The sequence below is a fragment of the Macrotis lagotis genome, chromosome X (genome assembly GCF_037893015.1).
Source record: "Macrotis lagotis isolate mMagLag1 chromosome X, bilby.v1.9.chrom.fasta, whole genome shotgun sequence".
Classification (NCBI taxonomy): domain Eukaryota; kingdom Metazoa; phylum Chordata; class Mammalia; order Peramelemorphia; family Peramelidae; genus Macrotis; species Macrotis lagotis.
This window is the reverse complement of record NC_133666.1, coordinates 405,384,420-405,408,420: the sequence shown is the minus strand read 5'-3', so window position 1 is coordinate 405,408,420 and position 24,001 is coordinate 405,384,420. Positions and strand designations below refer to the sequence as shown.

The window sequence follows — 24,001 nt, the reverse complement described above, 5'->3', positions numbered from 1 at the left end:
GCCTTGTAAGGGTCCACTCCATATGTGACCAAAGCAATCAGGAGACTAGAGAAACATGTGTGCTTGTATGCTTTATCCTCTTCCTTTGCCCTACCCCTTTAGAGATTTGCCCTAATCTAGGGACTGAAAGAAAATCTGACTTTGGCAAACTTTCCTCATCTTTATCCTTTGGATTAGTGGGATGAAGAAAAGGTTGTCTAAGCTTGTAGGAAAAATATTGACAGAGTTGGGCAACCACTATGTGGTCACAAGTACTAAAGTCCAGAATGAAGACAGTTTAGGTGAATCAGGCTTAAAAGATGCTGAAACCGTTTTGGCCTGTGAATAGAGATTGGTTATTTCTTTCTCTGTTTCTTTTTTTTTTCTTTTTCCCTAAAAGGTCAGTACATGCCTCAGAGTCTGCCTCCCTTCTTATCTGTTATTAAAAGCTTGTTTACCTTTATATGTTTAAATAAATTACCTATTTAAACAGGGTTTATTCTGCCTCTTAAGATAGCAGATGACAAATGCTTATAACATAGGCTGCTAAACTGGGTTGATGATGTAAGGAAAGAAAGAAAATCAATGGAGCACCTGGAAAGTAAAAGAGAGATAGAAGGACTGAAAGTTAGAGTATTTTCTCAGAACATGAATTTTGATTCAGGGTTTGACCAAGAAAAGTTATTAACCCTTGTTTATAACTTTCCAGGACAGGAATACTTTTAAAGAGATCTTAAGCAGTTGGGTGGCACTGAGATGGGCAGTCATCAGTTTTACTCCTATGATTTGAAAGCAAAAGGTACTTCTCTAGGATGTAGGAAGAATGAGATATTAATGCACTCTTGGTGGAGTTGTGAACTGATTTAACCATTCTGTAGAGCAGTTTGGAACTATGTCCAAGAGCTCTATAACCAGGCATATCCTTTGACCTAGGAATATCACTACTGGATCTATAACCCAAAGGAGGTGAAAAAGAAAAAAAAGGAAAAGGACATATATTACAAAGATATTTGTGGTAGTTCTTTTCTAGGGGTAAAGATTTGGAAATTGAGGGGGGTGCCCATCACTTGAGGTATGGATAAATAAATTGTGGGGCATGCTTATTATTAATTGCTTATTATTATTATTATTATTATGATATATGATAAGCAGGATACTGTCAGAAAAACCTGGCAAGACTTACATGAACTGATGCAAAGTGAAATGCACTGTGTACAAAGTAACAGCAATATTGTAGGATGATCAACTGTGAATGACAGTTTTTCTCAGCAACACAATGACCCAATACAACTCTGAAGAACTTGTGATGAAGAATGCTATCCATTCCCAGAGAAAGAGCTGATAGTTTTCAGAATACAGGTTGAAGCAGACTTCTTAATTTTTTCTATTTTTCCTTGAAGGTTTCTTTGGGGGAGAGTGTCTATTTTTTTTCACAACATGACTATTATGGAAATATTTTCTATTTATAACCTTGCTTTCTCAATGGGAAGTGGGGTGGGGTGGAGGGGAAGAAGGAAGGGAGAGATTTTGGAAATCAAAGTTTTAAAAGTGAATGTTAAAATCATTTTGAAACTGGGAAAAATAAAATACTAAATATTTTTTTTTAAAAAAAGACACCCTCCAAAGGGAGTACCAGAAGTGTAGGTCATACTTCAGGGGAAAGTAGACAGTTTGGAGTCAGAGTGATGAATGAACAATTCAGTAGCATCAGCATAGCAGCAAACAAATCACTGTCAGATATATCACTCACTAGATTTCTAGTTCTTTTTCATGTGTACACCTCTAGTATTTAACAGAGCGCCCTTTGTATGGAAAGTAATTAATATTTATTGTTGTTTAGTCATTTTTCAGTTATGTCTGATTTTTTAAAAGTTTTTGCAAGGCAAATAGGGTTAAGTGGCTTGCCCAAAGCCACACAGCTAGGTAATTATTAAGTGTCTGAAGCCAGATTTAAACTCAGGTACTCCTGACTCCAGGGCTGGTGTTCTATCCATTGCACCACCTAGCTGCCCTCTGTCTGAGTTTTTAAATCCCATTTTGGGTTTTCTTGGTAATGATTCTGGAGTAGTTTGTCATTTCCTTTTTCAGTTCATTTTATAGTTTGAGGAAACTGAGGCAAAGAGGGTTAAGTAACTTGTCAAGGGTCACACAACTAGTAAGTCTCTGAGGTCAGATTGGAACTTAGAAAAATGAGTCTTCCTGATTCCAGACCCTGTCACTGTATTTATTGTATCATTCAGCTGTTCTAATCAATGTGTAAACCTCCCTTATTTATGCAGGTAGTACCATGAGAATAAGGGTTTCAGGAAATGAGCAGATGTTGTCACAAAGTTTCCAAATATTCATGATGTTGAACGTAAATGGATATCTGCAAAGAAAATAGATCACCTGAAGTGATGAGGTAATGAAAAATGGGTGACAGAGATGTAAGCTATGTTGGGAAACTAGTCAAACTGGGGACTACCATCTGTCAATGCTGTCCAAAATGTGTTACCAGTGGCATACGTCCCAGAGGGAAGTTTTTATGTAGCCACCTGTAAGTTTAATTAATGCTTTAATAAATGAAGCAAGCTACCACAGAGCTCTCATTAAATGGTAAATCAAAATATATTGTCTACTGTTTCAATAAAAACTTTTACAATTAAGTCTGGACAGCCCTAATCTAGAGCATCTGATATGAATCTGAGTGAATGACTGGTGGCCTACTACAATCATTTTTAAAAATATAATTGAAATGCTGAAGAGAGATCTAGGATAAAGGGACCTTAAAAATATCATTGGTATATAAGGATGGAGACTGTTTTTGAGGACAAAGACTGTTTTTGCCTCTTTTTATATTCCACTACTTAGTACAGTCCCATGTTCATAGCAGGAATATAATAACTGTTTCTTGATTATTGGTTGATGATCAAGAAGTTATTGCTCCCATTCAGTCAATTTATTTATTAAAACACCAACCTTGTGACAGGTACTGAACCAAGCACTGTGAATTTCTATTTCAGAGCCTTGGAAATAGAAAGAACTCATAGAGGATTAGGCGCTAAGGAGACTTGGGGGATAATATAGTAGGTATTAACTGTGTCTTAGGATCCTCAGAAAATTAATATTTTCATTTGTTGTTCCATTGCTTCAGTCATGACAGACTCTTTGTGACCCTGTTTGGGTTTTGCCTTAGCAAAGAGTGATTTGACATTTCCTTTCCAGATCATTTTATAGATGATGAAACTGAAGCAAACATGGTTAAGTGACTTGCCCAGGGTCATATGGCTAGTAACTGTCTGAGACTGGATTTGAATGCAGCAAGATGAGTCTTCCTGACTTCAGACCCAGCACACTATCCACTATGCCCCCTAAGTGCCTCCAAATCTCTACATATGTGGTCTTATTTGATCATCATAACAGCCTAGAAAGTTAGGTACTATTATTAATTCAAATTTATAGGTAAAGAAAATAACACGAGAAAGGTAACAAATAAGCACCTGAGTATTATTTTTTATAAACTGTAAAATGATTGAATATCAAAGAGCACATGAACACTAGATATGTTTTATTAGGATGATTGCTGGAACTGGACAAAGGAGCTCATGTTAGATTTATATGCAGGGATAAGTCATTCTTATCATGTAGGGTAGATTACCATTATCTTCACATATATAGCTCTAATGACATCAAATATGTTGGTGTTAGGCAAGAAGGATCGGGGTATTATAAAGGGCATACAGAGTATACATCGATTGTTCACCATTTACATTGAAGAACAGTAGCACAAATGTCAGGAAATAAAAATCTTATGATTATGGTCTATGAAGTTACCTATTATTCAAGACAAGCCTCCCAGAGTTAAACTTATTAATTGAGCTCTAAAATAATATCCATATATGTAATCCCTTACCATTTGAGTAGGATTTTTTCCTTACAATATTTTTCCTCACTCAAATGAGAGGGGGCATATTTCAAGTTGAAGATATCAGAAGAAACATATTTTTAAAATATTTTCAATGAATAAAACATGCTAGGTATGTCAAAAGGGATTATTTAATTTTAGATAAACTTTAAGGACATTCTATGCTATTTAAATTGCTCAAGCAGTAAAAATCTCTCTCTTTCTTCTTTTTCCTCACAAATTGAAATTGAATATCACAAAATGAATAAAACTCCCAAATGAATTCAGTTAACAAGAGCATCAAATCTAAAAGAATGAATAACTATATGATGTTAGGCATATTATTTTTTTGCTTTTACTACATTTAGCACAGTGTGCCACTTGCTAGTTTTCTCTAATTGTTGATTTCTAAATCTTTGTTGAAATGAAAAACTGCTATCTTCATCCTCAGCCTCAGAGATGATCTCCATCTTCTGAATGATAAGCTTGACAAGCTCATGCTGTTTCTCCAGGAGCAAAGCAAGATCCTTCAGTCTAAAGGGATATACATAATTTATTAATTTGCTTTTCAGTTTAATTCTCTCTTTCAAAACAATGTCTGAGTTGGGACCCCATCTCTCCTCTCAATCCAGTCAAAAATCTATTTCCAAGTCAATCCCCCCTTAAGATTTATTTCAAAAGACAATGAATCTGAAAGGAAAGGAACTTATATGATAATTTGGAGCATCTGATAACTCTGTTTAGTTAACTATAAATTAGAAAAGATTTGCTAAGCAAAAGTGAACTATTCAAACAAACTGATTTCTACTTTAATGTTTAGATCCAATATAGCAAGCTGGGAAGCTTGGTGCTTAGTCTCCACAGATTTTTTCTCAAGCAGCAATTTTACCATTTGAGTGTTTTCAGAAGAGAGGTTTATTATTGTACTTTGCCACGTGGTCCTGAATAAATGATGAGTTTTACATTGAATGGAAACATTATGTCCACCGAGTCCTTCAAAGCATGTTTTCTAGAAAGCCCTATCGCCTACACAAAATGCCTTTGTAGACAACAACTTTTTCTAAACATTTTAAAAAGGATTCTTTATTATTATAGAAAAGTTTTGTATAGTAAGGATTCAAATACTGATACCAAATATCCAGAAATCACTTTTTTACTTTACTTACCAGCATATTACCAGTTATCAGTCAATAAAGTAACAGAATCCCTAACACTAACCCAAGAATTACCCACGAGGTTATTTGATATGGAAGGAAAAGCAAAAATAATACCTGTATTTCTGTTTCATAACTTCAACTTCTAAAGTATTATCAGCATTCTGTGTTTCTGGTTTTGTATATTGAGTACAGAAACAATACTGGAATAGATTCTATAAGATAAAACATGGCAAATAAAACATAATTTGCTTAGGTCAAGATATTTTTTCACATCTCAGATATATAGTGCTCTTTCAGATCTTAATTCCCTACAAATTATAGATACATTATTCAGCAAAAAGATATTAAATTGACAAATTCACAAGTACTTGGAATTTTTTTTTTATAAAATTGTGTCATAAATGACTATTCACATTTTCCTAGTCAGGATTAAATAGTTGTAAGAGTGTTTGTTGATGTGAAGTTTTCACTGTAGAGAGAGGTGAGCTTTCATCTTGTCTGTAATATGAATGCACAGTAAGAGTACTAGGGACAAAAGCATGTAATAGGAAGTGCCTTATATGCTTCAAGTAGAGTATTATGCCAGGTGAATTTTCTTCAAGTCTTCTATAAACTATTACATTAAATGAAATTAGTACATGTTTTTATGGATTGATATAGTTTTAGGGAAGAATGAACAGGACCTTCACTAATTAAGGTCCCATCTTCACTTTTTTTTAAAATCCACTAATTTTTGGAACTAAATTCTTCAAAAGGCAATAGCTATTACTAATGATCCTTGATTTTAACAAGGATGCTTCATATATAGACATATGTTAATGCGTAATGTTTTCATTTTGCTTTAAGGCAGAGTCTTTGACCAAGATCACTGACTTTTGGTGTCAAAAATGACATTGTAATTCAGGTTTTATGACTACAGTTTATTCAGAGTCAACAATTTCCCTTGTTTGATTCTGTACAACAATGATGAGGAATAAATTATGAAAATTACATTATATCCTAACATTGTAGGTTCTTTTCTCTCTGACCCCTAGATTCAAAGTTGTTATTTTTGAATGAATATATTAACTCAAAAAGAAACTTTAACCGTGAATTACACATTTCAATCTCTTTGATCACATTTTTCAACTATGCCACAATAATAACAACTCACTATTATCAGAATATTGTGAAAATTAATATATTCAGCCTTATCATGTAAAGAGAGTAAACAGCTGAGTTTGTGAAGGCTTCTTCAGGTCTATTTAAAATCATTTAAATCATCCTTCTTATCCAATTCACATTATCCTCATGACTTGAGTTAATGCACTTTTTTAAAGGGTAATTACTTCCTTCCCATAGACAGAATTAGTCTCAAAGTCCAAAAATTAAGTCCTAAGAGATAAATGTCGAGCACTACAACTTTATTGTTTACCATGAATCCAAATCTCCTCCTGTTAGGATACACAGTGATCGATTCCTGGTCCACCTTAGTTAGGAACCAAACTGGTAGTTTTTTCTCTAAACTGGTGTGAAGTTTCACCTAACACATAATAAGGCAACAGAAATATACTCATTAGCATGGTCATTAACAAAAGCTTTTCATGTAACATATTGATAGAACTTAACTGGATTTTTATTATATTATCCTATTACTAAAAATCACTTGAGAATGTATTCCCCTCTCTTCCCTCAGTTCTACTTTACCCTTGTTATTCTACTAGGTACCAACCCCAGTCCTCATATTTCACCTCATCCCATACTATTCATCTAATACACAACACATGGTGGAAGAATAGCTTAATAAGGGAGAATAGATGAAGGAGGGAAAAATCAGTCCCTTTTTCTTCCATTTCCCTTCTTTTGGAGAATTCATTCATTTTCAGTCCTTTAAATATGATGTCAAAGACAATGATTCTTATATGTATACATACATATATATATATATATATATATATGTATATATATATATATATACACACACACACACACACACACACTCATTTATATGTAGTCTTCCAATTAGAATATGAACTCCTTAAGATCAGAGATTGTCTTGATATAGCCTCAATACTTAGCAGAGTACTTTGCATATAGTAAGCATTTAAACAATCCTTTTCCATTCCATTCCATTTCATCTTGTTCTCTAGTGCTCTATCTGCAATAACCCATAGGATTAAGCCCACTTATATTTCCTATTATCAACAAAATTCAACAAGACAACTACCATCTTCCCATCAAAACATTTTAATAAGTTTCTCAATTATGTCTTTATTCACCCAAGTAAACAACATTGGAACTATCCTTAAGGGTTTCCTTTTGTTTTTATTCTATAATGAGATGTAGTATGGCTCAATGGAGAGTTAGCAGTAGAGTCAAGAAGACCTGGATTCAAGTTCTCCTAAACATTTACTAGTATTGTGACCATGGATATGTCATTCAACAAATCAGGTTAAGTGTACTAGCACATTATCAAAAATGTGAGTTTTTCTTATCAAGAAATTAATAACAAGGATAGTAATAATAATAATAAGTGATAATAATAACTATCATTTACATGTCATTTTGTGGTCTTCAAAGTACTGTATAGATCATTTCATTTGATCCTCACAACCACCCTTTGAAGTAGGTGTTATCATTTTTGTTGTTAAGTTGTTTCAACTGGAATGATTTGCCATTTTCTTCTCCAAATGATTTTCAGATGAGGAAACTGAGGAAAATAGGGTTAAGTGATTTACCCAGATTCACCTAGCTACTAAGTGTCTGAAGTCATATTTAAACTCAGTTCATTTTGACTCCAGCTTCAATTTCAATCTACTGAGTCCCTATAGATGAGGAAAATGAGCCTGAGAGAAGTAACTAGTCTCGGGATAACTTGCCTTTTTACTGTGTTTCTCATAGAACACTCCATCTCTCAGCAAAGTGCCTTTTTTCTAGCTATCCCCATACTCTGCAGGTTATCCTTATCTATTACAATCTATTACCAATTACTCTCCAGGCATTGTATCCCTGAGGATACAAATAAAAAAAAGAGACAGTTTCTGCTTTTAAGGAGCTGACAGTCTAATGGGGGAAATACTAAACATAAAAAGAAGCTGAAAAAAGAGGAAAGAGGGAATAGAAGAAGGAAAAGGACATCGCTGCTAGATTTTAGAGTATGTGGTGGTTAATAAAGTATAAAAAGACTAGAAAAGTAGGAATGGATCAGTATTGTCCAGATATACATTTTACTTTTAATTGACATTTCTGCAAGAATACTGTTAGAGATCTCCTTGCCTCTTTCTCCCCCCCTGCCTCATATCAACATGATCATAAAAATTGATACTAATCTTTCTAAAAATCCATTTCCTGTTATTCCATTTCCTTTTCTAAGACTTTAAATAGTCCCAGTATTGTATAGTAAGTGTTTAGCCTTCTAATCTTGAAATACAAAGTCTCTCATAATCTAACTTCAATGAAATATTTGTAAACATGAACTTTTTGCTTCAGTCAAATAAATATTCTCACTATTCATCTAACAAAAATACTACTTTCCACTTTTCTGCCTTTGCTCATTTTCTTATCCCTATCTAGAAAGTTAATTATTTTCTACCATTTAACTTTTATTCAGCCTTCACTGTCCAATTAAAGTCCCATATCCTCTAGAATGTCTTCTCTTAATTAATTTAGTAAACTATATCCCAAATTTAAGTCATTTATGCATTGTTCATTCACTTGTTTTATGTAGGGTAATGTTTTCTCTCTAGTCAGTTTCAGAAATGAATATTCTTATCATATAATTTTTTTATGCCTCTAATGGCTTCTTCTAATCTACTTCAATGTGAGACACATACGTCATACTGATGAGAGAAGATATACAGAAAATGCTTTTATTTGTTTAAGTCTTTGCTCAACTAGATTTTGTGATATATATATGTATGCATATGCATTGTTCCTACATGTGTATATGCAGAGTCATACGTATACACACATGTATGTATAGAAATGCATCTGTGGATATGAAATATAATAACATGTGAGCACACACACATATATACAACATATTTATTTTTGTATATGTGTGCTATAGATAAATGTGCACACACATTTATATGTGTATGTGTAACTATAACTGCAAACACACATATCTTTTGTTGTATGAATTTTTGCGGTTTTGTCATATATGTTTTTTGTTATGTAGGATCCCTCTATCTCTTTCAGGCTGGAAGTATAGATGTCATTCACAAACCTAATCCTAATACTGATCGGCACAGAAATTTTAATCTGTTTCATTTTTCAAACCTCAATCAGTTCATGCCTTCTTAGATGACCTGAGGGTTTTCTGCCTTCAACATCCTCAAATACTTTTTATGCAACTCAAGGCTCAGGACTTTTATCGCCTTTTAGTCTCATAATATCTAATATGTTGTTGTATCCATAGCATATCTTAAAAAGTTGTCTGTTGAATGAATGAATAAGCAATAGGAGAATTAATTCAGAAAGATCAGAGATAAAAGGTTAAGTGATCTCTAAATGTGTCAGACCATAAACATCCCTTCTATTATCTATGGTATGGGACTCTGTAGATACAAATGATAATTATCCAATTCTTTGGGCAGACATAAAACTCATTTCTTAGAAAAAAATTCTACCCACTGGAACTATTTTTTTTGGGGGGGGTTTTGTAAGAGAATGAGGCTAAGTGAGTTCCCCAGGGTCACACAGGTAGGTAATTATTAAGTGTCTGAGGTCACATTTGAACTCAAGTCTTCTGACTCCAGGGCCAGTGCTCTGTCCACGGCACCACCTAGCTTTCCCCTTGCTGGAATTATTGCAACCCAATATTCCTTCTTTGTGGATGTGTTAGGATCCTTTAACTAGCCAAAACTAAAAATCAAGCTCCCAATAATTCAAAAGAGAATGCCAATTCTTTTTCTAACACATTCGGAATCCAAAGTTTTTGAATGCATAATGTAGAACTGCAGCATTTCAGGTGAATGGCAAAGAGCTTCAGGATTTATGGCAATGTAAAAGTTTCCAAAAGAAGGTTATCTTGGATATTTAATGCAGTGATGACTTATTGGAAGAAGGGACCATTTTTTCCTTTGCATCCCCAGAACCTAGCATAATACTTGGTATATGGTAGGTGGAAGATAGCTGCTTGTAGAAATGAATTGACCCTTTGGCAAAGAAGTTAAAGGACATAGTAAACTGGTTTTTCCTCAAGGTTCTCTAAATTCCTTCCAATATTTATTTAGATAATCACAAAGTAACACATCTGGACCATATTATCTTAACTCTTAGTAGAAATAATTCACTGAATTGTTTTTTCTGTTGTCATCAGGTTTTATAGGGAACCAACAGAAGAAATGTAAATTTGAAAAAAAATCACTGTCTTCTGCAAAGTCATCTGTTTATGTTTCTCAATATTATTTCTATGAGAATATATGTTATATTTTTTTTCTTAGAATTCATTGCTGGGAAAAAGTACTTCTCTCCAAATTAGACTATCAGAGCTTTGGAATTCTCTCTGTGTCTCTGTGTCTCTCTCTTCATCCTATTTTCCTTCCTCTCCCCACTGTGGCAAGTTCACAATCTCAGGGCTGACAGTTAAAATTAATATCTGCAATACAGCCTAAAGTCCCTAATGTCCTCTAACTTTTTTCCCAGTCCCACAGAGAATATAGTGAACAATTGAATAGAAAGAAGATCACCTACCAAATGGAATATAGACCCCTGGACTCTATCACTAGCAGGGTAGTAATATATTGAGAAGTGAAGCTAGGTGGGTAATTTCATAGATAAGAACATTCCTCCTAGGTTTTGGGGGGGGGGGGTTGGCTATAGCAAACAAACCAGACAACAAGATGTAATAGGAAAGTTCTGGGGCTAATTCAAATAATACTTTTGAAAATATTTGTTAAGTAACTGCTCAATAACAACTTGTTCTCAGTATCAATTAGTTCATGTGCAGAAGTAATCACCCTAGGATTAGTTTCCATGCTTTTATACACCTATTGTTTACCTGCATGGCAATCCTTTTCATAGAGGCATTCTTCTGTACCTCAGCAATGTCACCAACTGCCAAACCAATCTGTAATGTATTACCAAACTATTATAAACATCTAAGGTTAATTGGTTAATATTAACTCATTGCTATTAACATTCTAGAGGTTTAGTTTAAAATACTCATAATCCTCTGTGGGCTAAAATATCCAGAATTATAGGTTCTATTTTATAAAACCATTAGCATCAAACAACATTTGGAATAAACTAAATTTAGTTAGCTTGATCCTCTGATTATAAACTTAGTCTGTTATTTGGGACCATATGCTGATCTTTTTAGGTAAAATCTATACCACATTGGCTAACCTCATTTCAAAACTAAAGTCACATAATACTGCAGGAAGCCCATGCATAGTTTGTGAAATCCAAGGAGAAATGTGATGTTTCAACTCCAAAATGGCTCCAGAATGACTATTTGAGGAGTTTACAAATAAAAGGCCGACACCACCGAAATGTGAAAATGATAAAACAATTAAATGGAGACTATAAAGAATCACAGTGAATCAAGAAAAAAAAGTGCATTCTTAGGGATGTTTGGAACTGGGATAAACCACTTCTCCAGAAAGAATGGGGGTAAAGTAAAGTTGTTAGCTCAATTCTTCAAGATGTCAAATTTAATCCCAAGAGGTATGAAAGAATGTCAGTATTTATCCCATAAAACTTCAGAATTCAACAAATTTTAAGGAGGGAATGAAACAAGTATGTTTTAAGCTCCTACTGCATGCCAGACACTGTGCTAAGCACTTTATAGTTTTTTCTTATTTTATCTTCATAATAACCATGGATGTTGGTACTATTATTATTTCCATGTTTCAGAAGACAAAACTTAGGCAGACATTGGTTAAATGATTTACTCAGTGTTACATAGATAGTAAGTACCCCAAACTTTGTTTGGAACACAGGTCTTCCAGACTCTAGACATTATACTCTATCTACTGCACCACCTAGTTGCCTCTGAGATAAGAAACAAGATTAAAAGTAGCATATTGGATAAGTATTTATAAAGTATTTTCACCTTGTTATTATTATCCAACAGCTTGCCATTTCTTAACTAAGTAGAGATAACAAAAGAAAACTTAAAGGCATCAGTTAATGATAATTTGATCAAAACACCAGGAAACATTCTGTAAATTACAATGTAGACGTTTCTTACCAAGTTAACCCTTTCCCTCTTTTTTTAAAGAGATGAGATGTTAAAGTACAGATTGGAATGTTGGGAGAGTGAACATGTTCCACCATAGAGCATTACAGTAAGTACTTCTTTTTAATAGCCAAATGGTGTATCATGGAGAAAGGATCAAGATTATAAGAAACAATGATTTTAACTAGAATTAATCCATATTGATCACAAGCCATCAACATAAAAGTAATTGTGTAACTACTTGCTGAATGAATAAATATAACTTACCAGTAAATTCATTAGAACAATTGGAATGTAGAGGATGAAGACTATAAGGAATAAATACGATAGAATGGGATATGGCAAATAACTGCCCCTCAATGGTTCAAGGAATGACTCATGGTAATTAATATCTCCCAGCATCATGGTAAAGGTCTGCATTATAGAGAGCATCGGGGTCTTGTATGCATTCTGGTGATTTAAAAAAAGGTAATAAAAATGAAGCTTACATACAAAATATGATATCCACTTACCCCCAAAGCAAATTATGAATAAAAGATACACAGAAAAGAAAGTGATGGCTTGGCAGTTACTGAAAACAACAACAGAAAAAAAATGATCTCTTGTTTGGAAAACCAGAAATACTGGTTAAATCTCTTCCATTCACTTACATTAAATGAGAGTTTACCTTTTAAAAGTGCTTAAAATTAATTTTAAAGATTAATAAATGATGGATAAGATAGAAATATACAGTTTTCCATTATTTACAATGTTAGCAATCATGGTAGTTTTCTTACCTGGATACTTAGGAGAACATGAAAACCAAGTCCAAAGGCCAAAATCAGGAAAAAAAATACAAAGGTAGTCTTCAACAAAGTTTTAGTAATTTCTAACAACATTACAACATAGATCCCATAATTTTCAAATCTAGGAGACATAAAAACATAACAAAAAGTTTTAAATGCTCTATTTTAATGATATATTTTTGTTTTAATTGTATTGATCCTTAACATATACTATGCACTATATTAGTACTTAGCCTATAGTATGCATTATATTAGTCCTCTTTCATTTATTCATTTGTTCCTTATTTCAGAATTAGTTCATTTTTACAACTTGTTCAAACCACAAACCAGACTTCACAGGTCAGAAGACAAATGTGCATTTTAAATGAAGGCAGCACTGAGTTACTAGATATGAAGGCAGAAGTGATTTTGTGCATAGATAATTTTTCTTCTGAAGTCAGTTTGTGGATTACATGGGAAAACTATCTTATTAATTAATGGCACCCTGCCTAACAGAGAAAAGAGAGAGGCAACATGGGCCATTGGATAGATGTCTGGTTTTGAAGTAGTCTGGAAAGCAGTATGGCAGAAATTTGATATAGACTAATATCTTATACCATTTACCAAGAAAAGTTCAAAATGAATATATGACCTAGATTTTACCAAAACTTTGAAGAATGTGGAACATATTAAACTCATGGATAAGTGAGCAATTTATGAATAAATAAGAGATAGAGAATAGAGTGAAGTGTAAAATGGATAATTGTGATTAAACTAAATGAAAAAAAATTTTACAAATAAAACAAATGTAGCCAAGATCAGAGAATGTTGGGAAAATTATATAGACAGTTTCCTTAGTTAAAGATTTCTTATTATTATTGTAAAATCTATACAAATAAATTATTCCCCAATTGATAAATGGCCAAAAGTAAGACAGTTTTCAGTTGAAGAAATCAAAACTATATATAATCATATGAACAATGCTCTAAATTATTATTGATTAGAGAAATGAAAATTAAAGCAACCTTGAGATAACATTTATACCTATGAGATTAGCTAAAATTATTTAAAAGAAAAACAAGAAATGTTGATGAGAGTATAAGAATTTGCAACACTAATTCACTGTCGATGGAACTGTGAACTGACCCAAGTATTTTGGAGAACAATCTGGAATTATACCCAAAGAACAATACATTATATAGCCTATTTCGCAAGATGATTAGAGAAAAAAAGAATACAAACATGACTATTTGAAAATATTTATAGCAGCTCTCTTTCTTGTGGAAAAAATTGGAAATTGGGGAGAATGTCCAACAAATGATGAATGGCTGCACAAATTGTGACATATGATCATGATGGAATACTACTGTGCTTTAAGAAAGAATGAGTAAATTGATTTTAGAAAATGTAGAAATGCATGAAATAATGTAGAGTAAGATGAGCAGAATCAAAAGAATGTCATATAAGGTAACAGTAATATTGGTTTTTTAAATTTTATTTATGGCAATGGGGTAAAGTGACTTGTCCAAGGTCATACAGTTAGGCAATTATTAAGTGTCTGAGGTCGGATTTGAACTCAGGTCCTCCTGACTCCTGGACTGGTGCTCTATTCACTGTGCCACCTAACTGCCCAAGTAATATTGTTTTAAAAATAACTTTAGGCAACTAAGTCATTTTACCTATTATAAATGTCCAAATTAATTACAAAGGACATATGAAAAAGAAATTTACATGATAACTTTATTATATATTTAAAAGGAACAGCAAGCTGCACATATTAGTTGCAGTTTCATGAACAATTAGTTTTTTTAAAAAAATTAACTTTTTATGGAAATGTCCATTTTATTACAAAAATTAAAATAAAATAAAGATATCATATCTATAAATTGGAGTGATTTTTCTTATGCTATATTAATATAAAGTCATGGAAGATGTTAGAATCTCCCCCCCCCCATCTCCTAAGCGTAGTCAATGCTAATATAGTTTAGGATTCAAAAGATCATGGAGTTTAAAGTTGAGTCATCAGATCTCTCTGAATGCAATCTTTTCTCTTCTACAAGCAGAAAATGAAGCACACAAAGGGTTATTTCTCCCAGGTCAACCAGGTAGTAATAGCTGAATTTGAACAAACAAAGGGAACTGCAAATCATTGGGTGGTCTTTTTTAGCAGAAGCTTCAAGAGTCTAGCAGTAGGCTTTAGACACTTAGTTCAGGCAAAGTGATCTGATTTTCTTGAAAAACAGATGGTATGGGAAAGGGAAACTAATTGACTGAAAATCCCTCACTTCACAGAACAAGAAGTTACTCAGAGGATATTAAGTTACAGGATCTTGGTCACAGAATTAGGGGCAGAATCTAAGCCAAGCTTAGTCTCAGACTAAGGTTTCAAGCCTCCTAGGACACCTTTCTTTTGTTTAGTTTTTTGACATTTTATCACACAATATGGTGTAGAGGGAAAAAAAGAGTACTGAATTTGAATCAGAAAATCTGGATTCAGATCTCATCACTGTCACTTACAATAATGTGATGTTGGGAAAAGTCATTTTCCCAGTTTCCTATTTGTAAAATGAAAGGGTTGAACTAGACTCATAATTCCTCTGAGGTTCTAAATAACTATGGTTATTTCCAAAAATATTTGAAAGAATTATCTTATATCTGTGGACATTTGGATACAAAGAGAAACCTGGAATTTCCTCTCCTAAATATGTTCATTTACTTTTCATTTCCTTGCCACACTCCTCCCTTTCCTATACTCACCTTATCAATAAGTCTGCCCCAACTCAAATGTATTAAGAGTATAGTGTATTATCAAACGGGTGAACAATGAAACAGCAGGTGGATCAAGAAGCAGTTTTGTTAAATATCGCCAGACCAAATATTGCCAATATTTAAGTATTGATGTAATTTGATCTCTAAAATGAGGAAATGAGTGCTATTAATGTATTATGAAGAAAATAGCTTGATATATTTTATTTCCAGAAGTTATCAAAGAATATTTAAAGGAAATTAGCCTGTGCTCTTAAAATGAATATAGGGGTTACCTTGGAGAAGCATATTACTATTTATCAAAAGTATTAAGTATAGGAGGGCAGAGCCAAGATGGAAGCAGGAGAACAGTCTTTCCTAGGAACTCTCTCCAAAATATTTCAAAAGCCTTAAAATTGTGTCTCTAACTACATTTTTGAGAGACAGAACATACAGAAAGATCCAGTGAGGCAATTCTCTAGCCAGGTAAACTAGAAGACTGTGGGAAGGTTCTGTTCCACGTGGTTGGAGGGGGCAACAGCACAACCAGCATCATCCTGCCACAGCCAAGGAGTTCTAACCTTCCAGGAACAGCCCCAGGTTGCCTGGGTCCCTGGAAGCTCCTGCTCCTGGCAGCAGAAGCAGGTTCCTGACCTGACAACCCAGGGATCACCAAGCAGAACTTGTAAGATCTACAGGGAAATAAATCTCTGCTAGAGTGAGTGCAAAACCCAGGCCAGTGTGTCTCTTCTCAGTGCAACCCCGGCCATCAGCACAGCCAAGATCCCAGGAGACAAAAGTAGGCCCATAGAACTGCCCAGCAGGGAGTCCTAGGGAAGTTGCTCCCAGAGCCTTAGGCCCACAGAAGTCAAGGGAGTGGGATGAGATGGTTGAGGTCTTTCCTTTGTTCCTGGGACAGGACTCTGGGGTTTTGTCCATATGCAGACCCTGGTCATTCTGGGACCCCATACTGTCATAGAGAAGGGACTCCCTCACAGCTCCAGGGCAGAAGGGTGTGCTTGTGATCATCTGCAGAATGAAGCACAGACCAGGAGAGCAGTCAGAGCCTCTCATAAGACCTTGAAGGAACTGTGGTTATTGCAGGGGTGTCCCAATAATATTCAAATGCTTAGGAAGCACCCCAAAACCAGGGCATAGGCTGGGAAAATGAATAAACATGAAAAAAGGAACCTGATCATAGACAATTACTTTGGTCTGCATCTAAATCCTCCTTGAAATATAGGAATTGGTCTCAGCTTATGGCAGAACTTAAAAAAATGAAAATCAAATAAGGGAGGTAGAGGAAAAATTGGGAACAGAAATGAGAGAGATGCAGGAAAAATAGAAAAACCAAGTCAGCAGCTTTGTCAAGGAGATCCAAAACAATGCTGAACATATTAAAAAACCAGTTTAGGTCCAATGGATAAAACCTTTCAAAAAGTTAATAAGGAAAAGAAGGCCTTAAAAAGCACAACCAGCCAGATAGAAAAGGAGGTGAGAAAGCTCTCTGAGGAAAACAAATCCTTCAAATGTAGAATGGAGCTAAAGGAAGTTGATGACTTTGCAAGGAATCAAGGCACAATAATTCAACACCAAAAGAAGGAAAAATTAGAAGAAAATGTGAAATATCTCATTGAAAAAACAACTGACCTGGAGGAAAGATCCAGGAGAGAGAATTTAAAAATTATTGAGTTCCTTGAAAGGCATGATCAGGAAAAGAGTCTTGACTTCACTTTTAAAGAATTTCTACAGGAAAATTGCCCTGAAATCCTAGAAGTAGAGGGCAAAAAAGACATTGAGAGAATCCACTGATCTCCTCTGGAAAGAGATCCAAAAAAACCCCAGGAATATTATAGCCAAGTTTCAGAACTCCCAGGTCAAGGAGAAAATATTGCAAGCAGTCAGAAAGAAACAATTCAAAATATCATGGAGCTACAGTCAGGATTACACAAGACTTAGCAGCATCAACATTAAGAGCTCATAGGGCTTGAAAGATAATATTCCAGAAGGCAAAGAGCTTGGAATGCAACCAAGAATTAACTACCCAGAAAAACTGAACATCATCTTCCAGGGAAAAAGGCGGATTTTCAATGAAACAGGGGAATTTCAAATGTTCCTGTTGAAATTAATCAGAGCTGAACAGAAAGTTTGATTTTTTAAGTATAGGACTCAGGTGAAGCATAGAGAGGGTGGATGAGAAGGGTAAATTATGAGAGATTTAATGATGATGAACTGTGTGTATTCCTGCATGGGAATATAATACTGATAATATTCATATGAACCTTCTCATTTACTAAAGCATTTAGGAGCTTTTATAGATGAGGCACAAGAGAGAGCTGAATTTGAAGGTATAATATATTGTAAAAATGTAATCAATAGGTGAAAGGTAAAAGTACTGAAAGGAAGGAAGAAGTATAATAGAGTAAGATATTTCATGTAAAAGAGTCAAGAAATAGCTTTTGCAATGGTCTAGAAAGGGGGAAAGGTGAAATGGAATGAGGGAATCTTCATTCTCATTGGAAATGGCTCAGAGAGGAAATAACATACACACACAATAGGGTACAGAAATCTAGAAGAAAAAGGAGAGAAAGGGCATGGAAGAAAGGGGACAGGGGAAAGGGGAGGGGGGATGTAGGTGATAGAGTAGAGGGTAGATATAACACATATTCTTTTTTACTTTTTGCAAGGTGTTGGATTGGATGGCGTGTCCGGGACCACATGACTGGGTGGTCACTGAGTCTCGGGTGGGATGTGGGCTAGGGGCCTCCTGATCCCAGGGCCTGTGCTCTGTCTGCTGTGCCACTCAGCTGCCCCACAGCATACTTTTGAAGAGGGACAGAGTGAAAGGAGAGAGAAAATATAATAGATGGCAGTGGGGAGAAATGGATGGAGGAAATGACAATCAGCAACAGCAACTGTGGAAAAATATGGAAGTAACTTCTCTGATGGACTTATGGTAAAGAATGCGATCCACCCCAGAGACAGAGCTGATAATACCAGAATACAAACTAAAGCCATTTTTTCTCTTTCCTTTGCTTTATTTCTTATGAGGTTTTATATTTTTGTGGGGGGGAGGCGGGATTATGTGTATTCTTACAACAAGAATATTTTAGTAATGTGTAAATAAATTTAAAATAAAGATAAAAATCAAAGACAAATAACACCCAAAAATATAAATATAGAATGTGTGTATACATGTATATAATACACACAACCATATATTAGTATATAATAGAATATCTGATTATATGTATAAATACATATATATATCATATGTAAAGTTTGATGCTATTAAAAATGTATGAAAAAATTTAAATGTCACCAAAATCCAAAATTCAAAATTCAATTCTACTTTGGAGTTTTTTAAAAGAGAATATAGAAACCAAATAGATCAACCTTACCTCTGCAGATACAACAAGAAGTTCATCCAGAAAAAGAAAACAGAAATTGCTCCACACTGCCACTGAATGTCATGGGGTATGCTGATGAATAAGGGTGACACAAAAATGATGCTAGTTGTATAGATTATCCATTCTATTAGATTGGCCTGATCCAAAAAATAATTCATTCTCTGGGATTTAAAAGAAAGATATTTCCATATGTGGATAATGTCCTATTATGCAGGATGTAAAAATATCCCCTCTCCCTCCCCTACCCCCTATGTGTTGTTAATACAAACAAATTTTAGAATTCATAAGTTCAGGGATTTTAAAGCTGATTCACCAGATATTATTGAGTGCAGTCTTTTCCATTTCCCACATGAGGAAAATGAAGCACAGCAAGGCTGACTTCTCCAAGGTCACCCTGATAGTATTAGTTAGCTGAATTTGAAATACTGGGGTAAACTATGGGAGAATAAGAAAAGGGAGTCATTGTGGGAATCCCTTCTCCATGATTCAGAATGCATGAAGGCCTAGCTTGAGGTAAAAGACTAGCTACATTAGAGAAATCATGGCTTTATTAAAGTCACATTCAATGTTTATCATTTTCATGAGATAAAATTGAATTTGATTGGAATTTAAGGAAACTAGTTCATGCCAGGGAATATATAGTGACAGAACTTGGAGGAAACTATGTTCTGCAATGATACATTTTTTACAGAGAAGATACTTAGCATGTGTTGGTTGATTGATTCAACTGCCTTGAAATACAAGATTCAAATCAAAGCATTCAAAACCTAATGTTTACCATGACAAAATTTAATCAAAAAACATATAGGGAGAATCACAAAGGGTGCATTAGCAAAGTAAACTAGACTTTTTAGAGAAGCTCAGATCCATAATCAGTAAAAAGTCACATAGAATCTGTGTGTCTGACTCCAGGAACCACTAGTAAACAATATCCTTTCCTGGAGTATCTTGACATTATAATTAAGAAAACAGGTATGTCTGGTGCCTCTACTGAAATAAAATTTACTGTAAATCTTTCTATTAGGCCAATCATTATTTTCCATTTTGGTATTGCTGAATTTATGAAGATATAAAACATGCTTGTTACCTGTTGAAAGATTTGGATGATTTCTTTGCAAAATCCAAATACACTTGACAGAAAAACTAACATCATACAGACTTCTATGAGATATGAATTCTGAAAACGAAAAAGCAAGAACATAAAATAAGATGTTAGTTGATGAAAAGTCAATAGAAAAGAAAATAATTTAATGTGTGCACATTTTTCTGGTGGCAAATTTTTATTTCTCTTTTGGTTCCTTTATATTTTATAATTCTCAGTTCTGATTCAAACAGAGGTCACTCTGAAAACAATATATTAATTTTATGGAAATTATAATAAAATTATATTTCATTTATGCAATTATAGAAAATTTTAACTCTACATCTAAATGAGATGCTACATAATAAGAATCTAAATGATACGGTACATAGAACAACATCATATAGACAAGCAGACCAAAGAGCTTCAGATTCTATACTGATGTAGCACCCCACCACCTGCCAAAGTGAATCATGAATTTCCATATCTGCAAGAAGGAAGAACTGATCTCTGTATTCTGTGTTCTTTGACTATCTTTTTCCTGGCTATTTTCAGCCCTCCCACCGCACTAAATTTTTTTTACATTTTTTTTCTCTGAGAATTGTCATCAAATCAACACTCCATTGCCTCTGAAGAAAATGTATTACTGGAATATTCAACTGCTACTTTCATAATTTTTATGACTACCCAGTCTGTGTACTTTCCCTGACTATATTGTCTCCCACATACACAAGGTTTTTAATGTAAGGGACTGCCTTAATTTTATATCTGATTCTGGAAGGAAAATACTTAGTATGTAAAAAAAGCTTTTTTAAATAATCCATTCATTCTCTAGATTAGTCATCTAATTTAATACACTACAGTTTGAGAATTACTACTATTACTACTAACTCATCTTGATATAGCATGCCAGGTTTATAAAATCCTTTATTCATAACAATCCTGTAAGCAGTTTTTAATAAGTATAATTATTCCATTTTGCAGAAAAGGAAACTGAGACTCAGGAAGGTTAAGCAACTTGCCTAAGACCATATAACTAACTCTAATTTAAGGCTGGGTGGGTTTCAAATCTTTGTTATCTTCTGATTTCAATTCTGGTTCTCTTTCTTCAGCATTTCCCCTTTCTTATAATTAATGAATGTAAAAGCATTTATTATAAGTACTATATATATATATATATATATATATATATATACATATATACTTATATATGCCATATGTATCTAAAAGTAGTCTAAAAGTAGAGATAAGTTTTGTCCTCAGGGGGTCTTTATTCTAATGGGGGAATATGGGGAAATCATAACTAAAAAAGGAATTGAAATATACATATATATATACATACATACATATATATATATATATATATATATATATATATATATATATATGACATGTCCTTTCCAAAAGTAATGATATTATTGATTTGATTCAGAGAAAGAAATAGGAATTAAGAGTGGGGTGAGAGGCAGCAGACAGATAATGAGATTGGCTGATTAGATGGGATATAAAAGCTTAAAGCAGTCTAGTGTCTAGGTGAATGGAACAGAGAGTGGAATAAGGGAGCTAGTTTTCATTCAGTCATCAATCCACTGTTTAGAATCCTAAGGAGAACTATTTGCCTAATATAGCAAATTGACAATCTTCTAATCATTCATTAAAAAAAATAATATTGGGGCAGCTAGGTAGTGCAGCAGCTAGAGCACTAGCCCTAGAATCAGGAAGAACCGAGTTCAAATTTGACCTCAGACACTTAATAATTACCTAGCTATGTGACTTTGCACAAGTCACTTAAACCCATTGCCTTGTAAAAAATATAATATTAATATCAAAGTTAAGTCAAAGAATGAAAATAAATTGAAGGTAATACCTTGGTGTTTGAAGGTTCTGATCTATGGTCCATATCACTGATATCACCTGTTGAATTGAAAGCTGTAACTGACTCTATATTAGAAATGAGAATGGTCATGGGAATAAGGCCAAGACAGTACAATCCCAGGTTCATTATATGAGCTTTAAACCCATAAGCCATCCTAAAAAACAAAATGTGTAAAATATAATTAATACTTTCAACAAAAGCTTTTTTTTCCTCTTCTTTGTTATAGAAAGTTTAAGATCTGCATAAAAAGTCCATCTGTCAGTAATCAAGTTCACAAGGATCTACATAACCTTAGGTTTAGGAAGAAATTTGTTATGTCTTAGGTGATCTAACATTTCTGCATGTGTGGATTTACTTCAGAAGCCAAACAGTATCAAAATCTCCCATAAGTGACAAGGTAGTACTTAAAAATTTGTTAAGGTTAGATTCCAAAATTTTGATATTACAAAGGAATTATTTATCTTGTGTGAAGCCTAACTATTTAGATATCAGAATTTAGCAGAGGTACATACAGATGTCATTAAGAACTAACTCAAGTTTAGAAAATCTTACCATTTCATAATTAAATATTCTCTACAAACAGGGTGATCAAGAAGGTCTCTGCGATTATGTTGTACCATTGCCTGCATGCAACATATGAAAAAGTGAGACAAACTAAAATATTTTAAAAATTCAACATAAAAAGTTTAACTTTCTATAACTATGCCATGCAATATAATTGAAAAATTATACTTACATTGAGAGCAGTAAGTGGTCCATAAAGTGTACTGTTGTATTCTTCATTTTTTCTAAATTCTAATGGACTTTGAAGATACTTAAAATTATAATCAATCTATAGAACAAATATTAAAAACAAATGAAAGTATGACAGTAAAATTCTATGGAAAATTAAATGTAATAATAAAAGCAAATGCCATGAATAAAGATAATTATTTTATTATTTAATCCTTAATAAATAAATATTCTGGAAAAATGTTATTAATTGCCACTATAGTCAGGCATAGAACTAAATAGGATTTCATATGGTAGCTAAAGACAATCTTCTTTTTTTAGGGATAAACATATTTTCCTAAAAATATTTAAATTTAAATAACACAAAACATCTAACTAAACATTAGTATGTTCAGATTTGAACCTGAGAAACAAGCAAACTTAAAAGTTACTGATGGGTCAAATTTTAAAATGAAATATGCTATAGAAATGTTAGGATTTTTTTAAATAAGATTTTCATTTCTACCATTTAATCCACTGGAATATTAATAAATAGTTCAACATTCTTTGTTTTTTGAGAGATTCCATCCACAGGATATATTGCAACACGTTTATCACATAGTACATAAGGCAACATGGTACTAGGCAATAGCACTAGTTCGGAATTCAAAGAACTTGAGTTCAAATCTCAACCCAGAGATATGCTGCTCATGAAACCTGAGACAGGTAATACAAACATCATCTGTCTCAATTTCCTCTCCTAAAAAAAAAAAAACTTGAAGTTCAACTAGATGTCATGTTTAGAACCTCTAGGCTCTATATCTATTTCTCTAGGACCACATATTAGATAGTTTCATTTTGCCTCTGGTTACTCAGCCACTAACTATAAGAGGCATGATTTGAAATCAAATCTTTCTACCTCAAATCTATCATACTGTCTTGTATATCATGCTACCTCTCCCTAGCACATTAGTAAAAATAAGTTTTTAAAAAGTGACTTACATGAAAATTTGGACATGATCTTTCCTCTAAGGATTCCATACTACAGACATCTAAAAGAGTCTTTGACAGAGAAGTATCAGTTACCATCTGGTTTTATGTCTATTAAGATCATGAGGGTTAATATAAGAGAAGCTGTCAATAACACACTTCTAAAAATGTAGCATGCACTATTTCTATTGTTTCTTGTTTCATGTTAAACAGTAATTATAATGAAATAAAAAGAATATG

At 33.6% G+C, this 24,001-nt stretch overlaps 1 protein-coding gene across 1 annotated transcript in view; it reads right to left on the bottom strand.

Annotated features, from left to right (window-relative positions):
• Positions 1-4,203: 4,203 nt before the first annotated feature.
• Positions 4,204-24,001, bottom strand: part of TRPA1 (transient receptor potential cation channel subfamily A member 1) — a 53,637-nt gene continuing 33,839 nt past the window's right edge. Inside the window, exons 16-27 of the mRNA XM_074202052.1 lie at positions 23,774-23,833; positions 22,797-22,892; positions 22,613-22,683; positions 22,052-22,214; positions 20,191-20,280; positions 19,095-19,264; positions 12,961-13,090; positions 12,452-12,634; positions 11,003-11,071; positions 6,434-6,541; positions 5,134-5,231; positions 4,204-4,396 (exon numbers count right to left, since the gene is read on the bottom strand). Of these exons, the coding sequence (XP_074058153.1) occupies positions 4,204-4,396; positions 5,134-5,231; positions 6,434-6,541; positions 11,003-11,071; positions 12,452-12,634; positions 12,961-13,090; positions 19,095-19,264; positions 20,191-20,280; positions 22,052-22,214; positions 22,613-22,683; positions 22,797-22,892; positions 23,774-23,833 (1,431 nt within the window). The remainder of the gene's footprint in view (positions 4,397-5,133; positions 5,232-6,433; positions 6,542-11,002; positions 11,072-12,451; positions 12,635-12,960; positions 13,091-19,094; positions 19,265-20,190; positions 20,281-22,051; positions 22,215-22,612; positions 22,684-22,796; positions 22,893-23,773; positions 23,834-24,001) is intronic.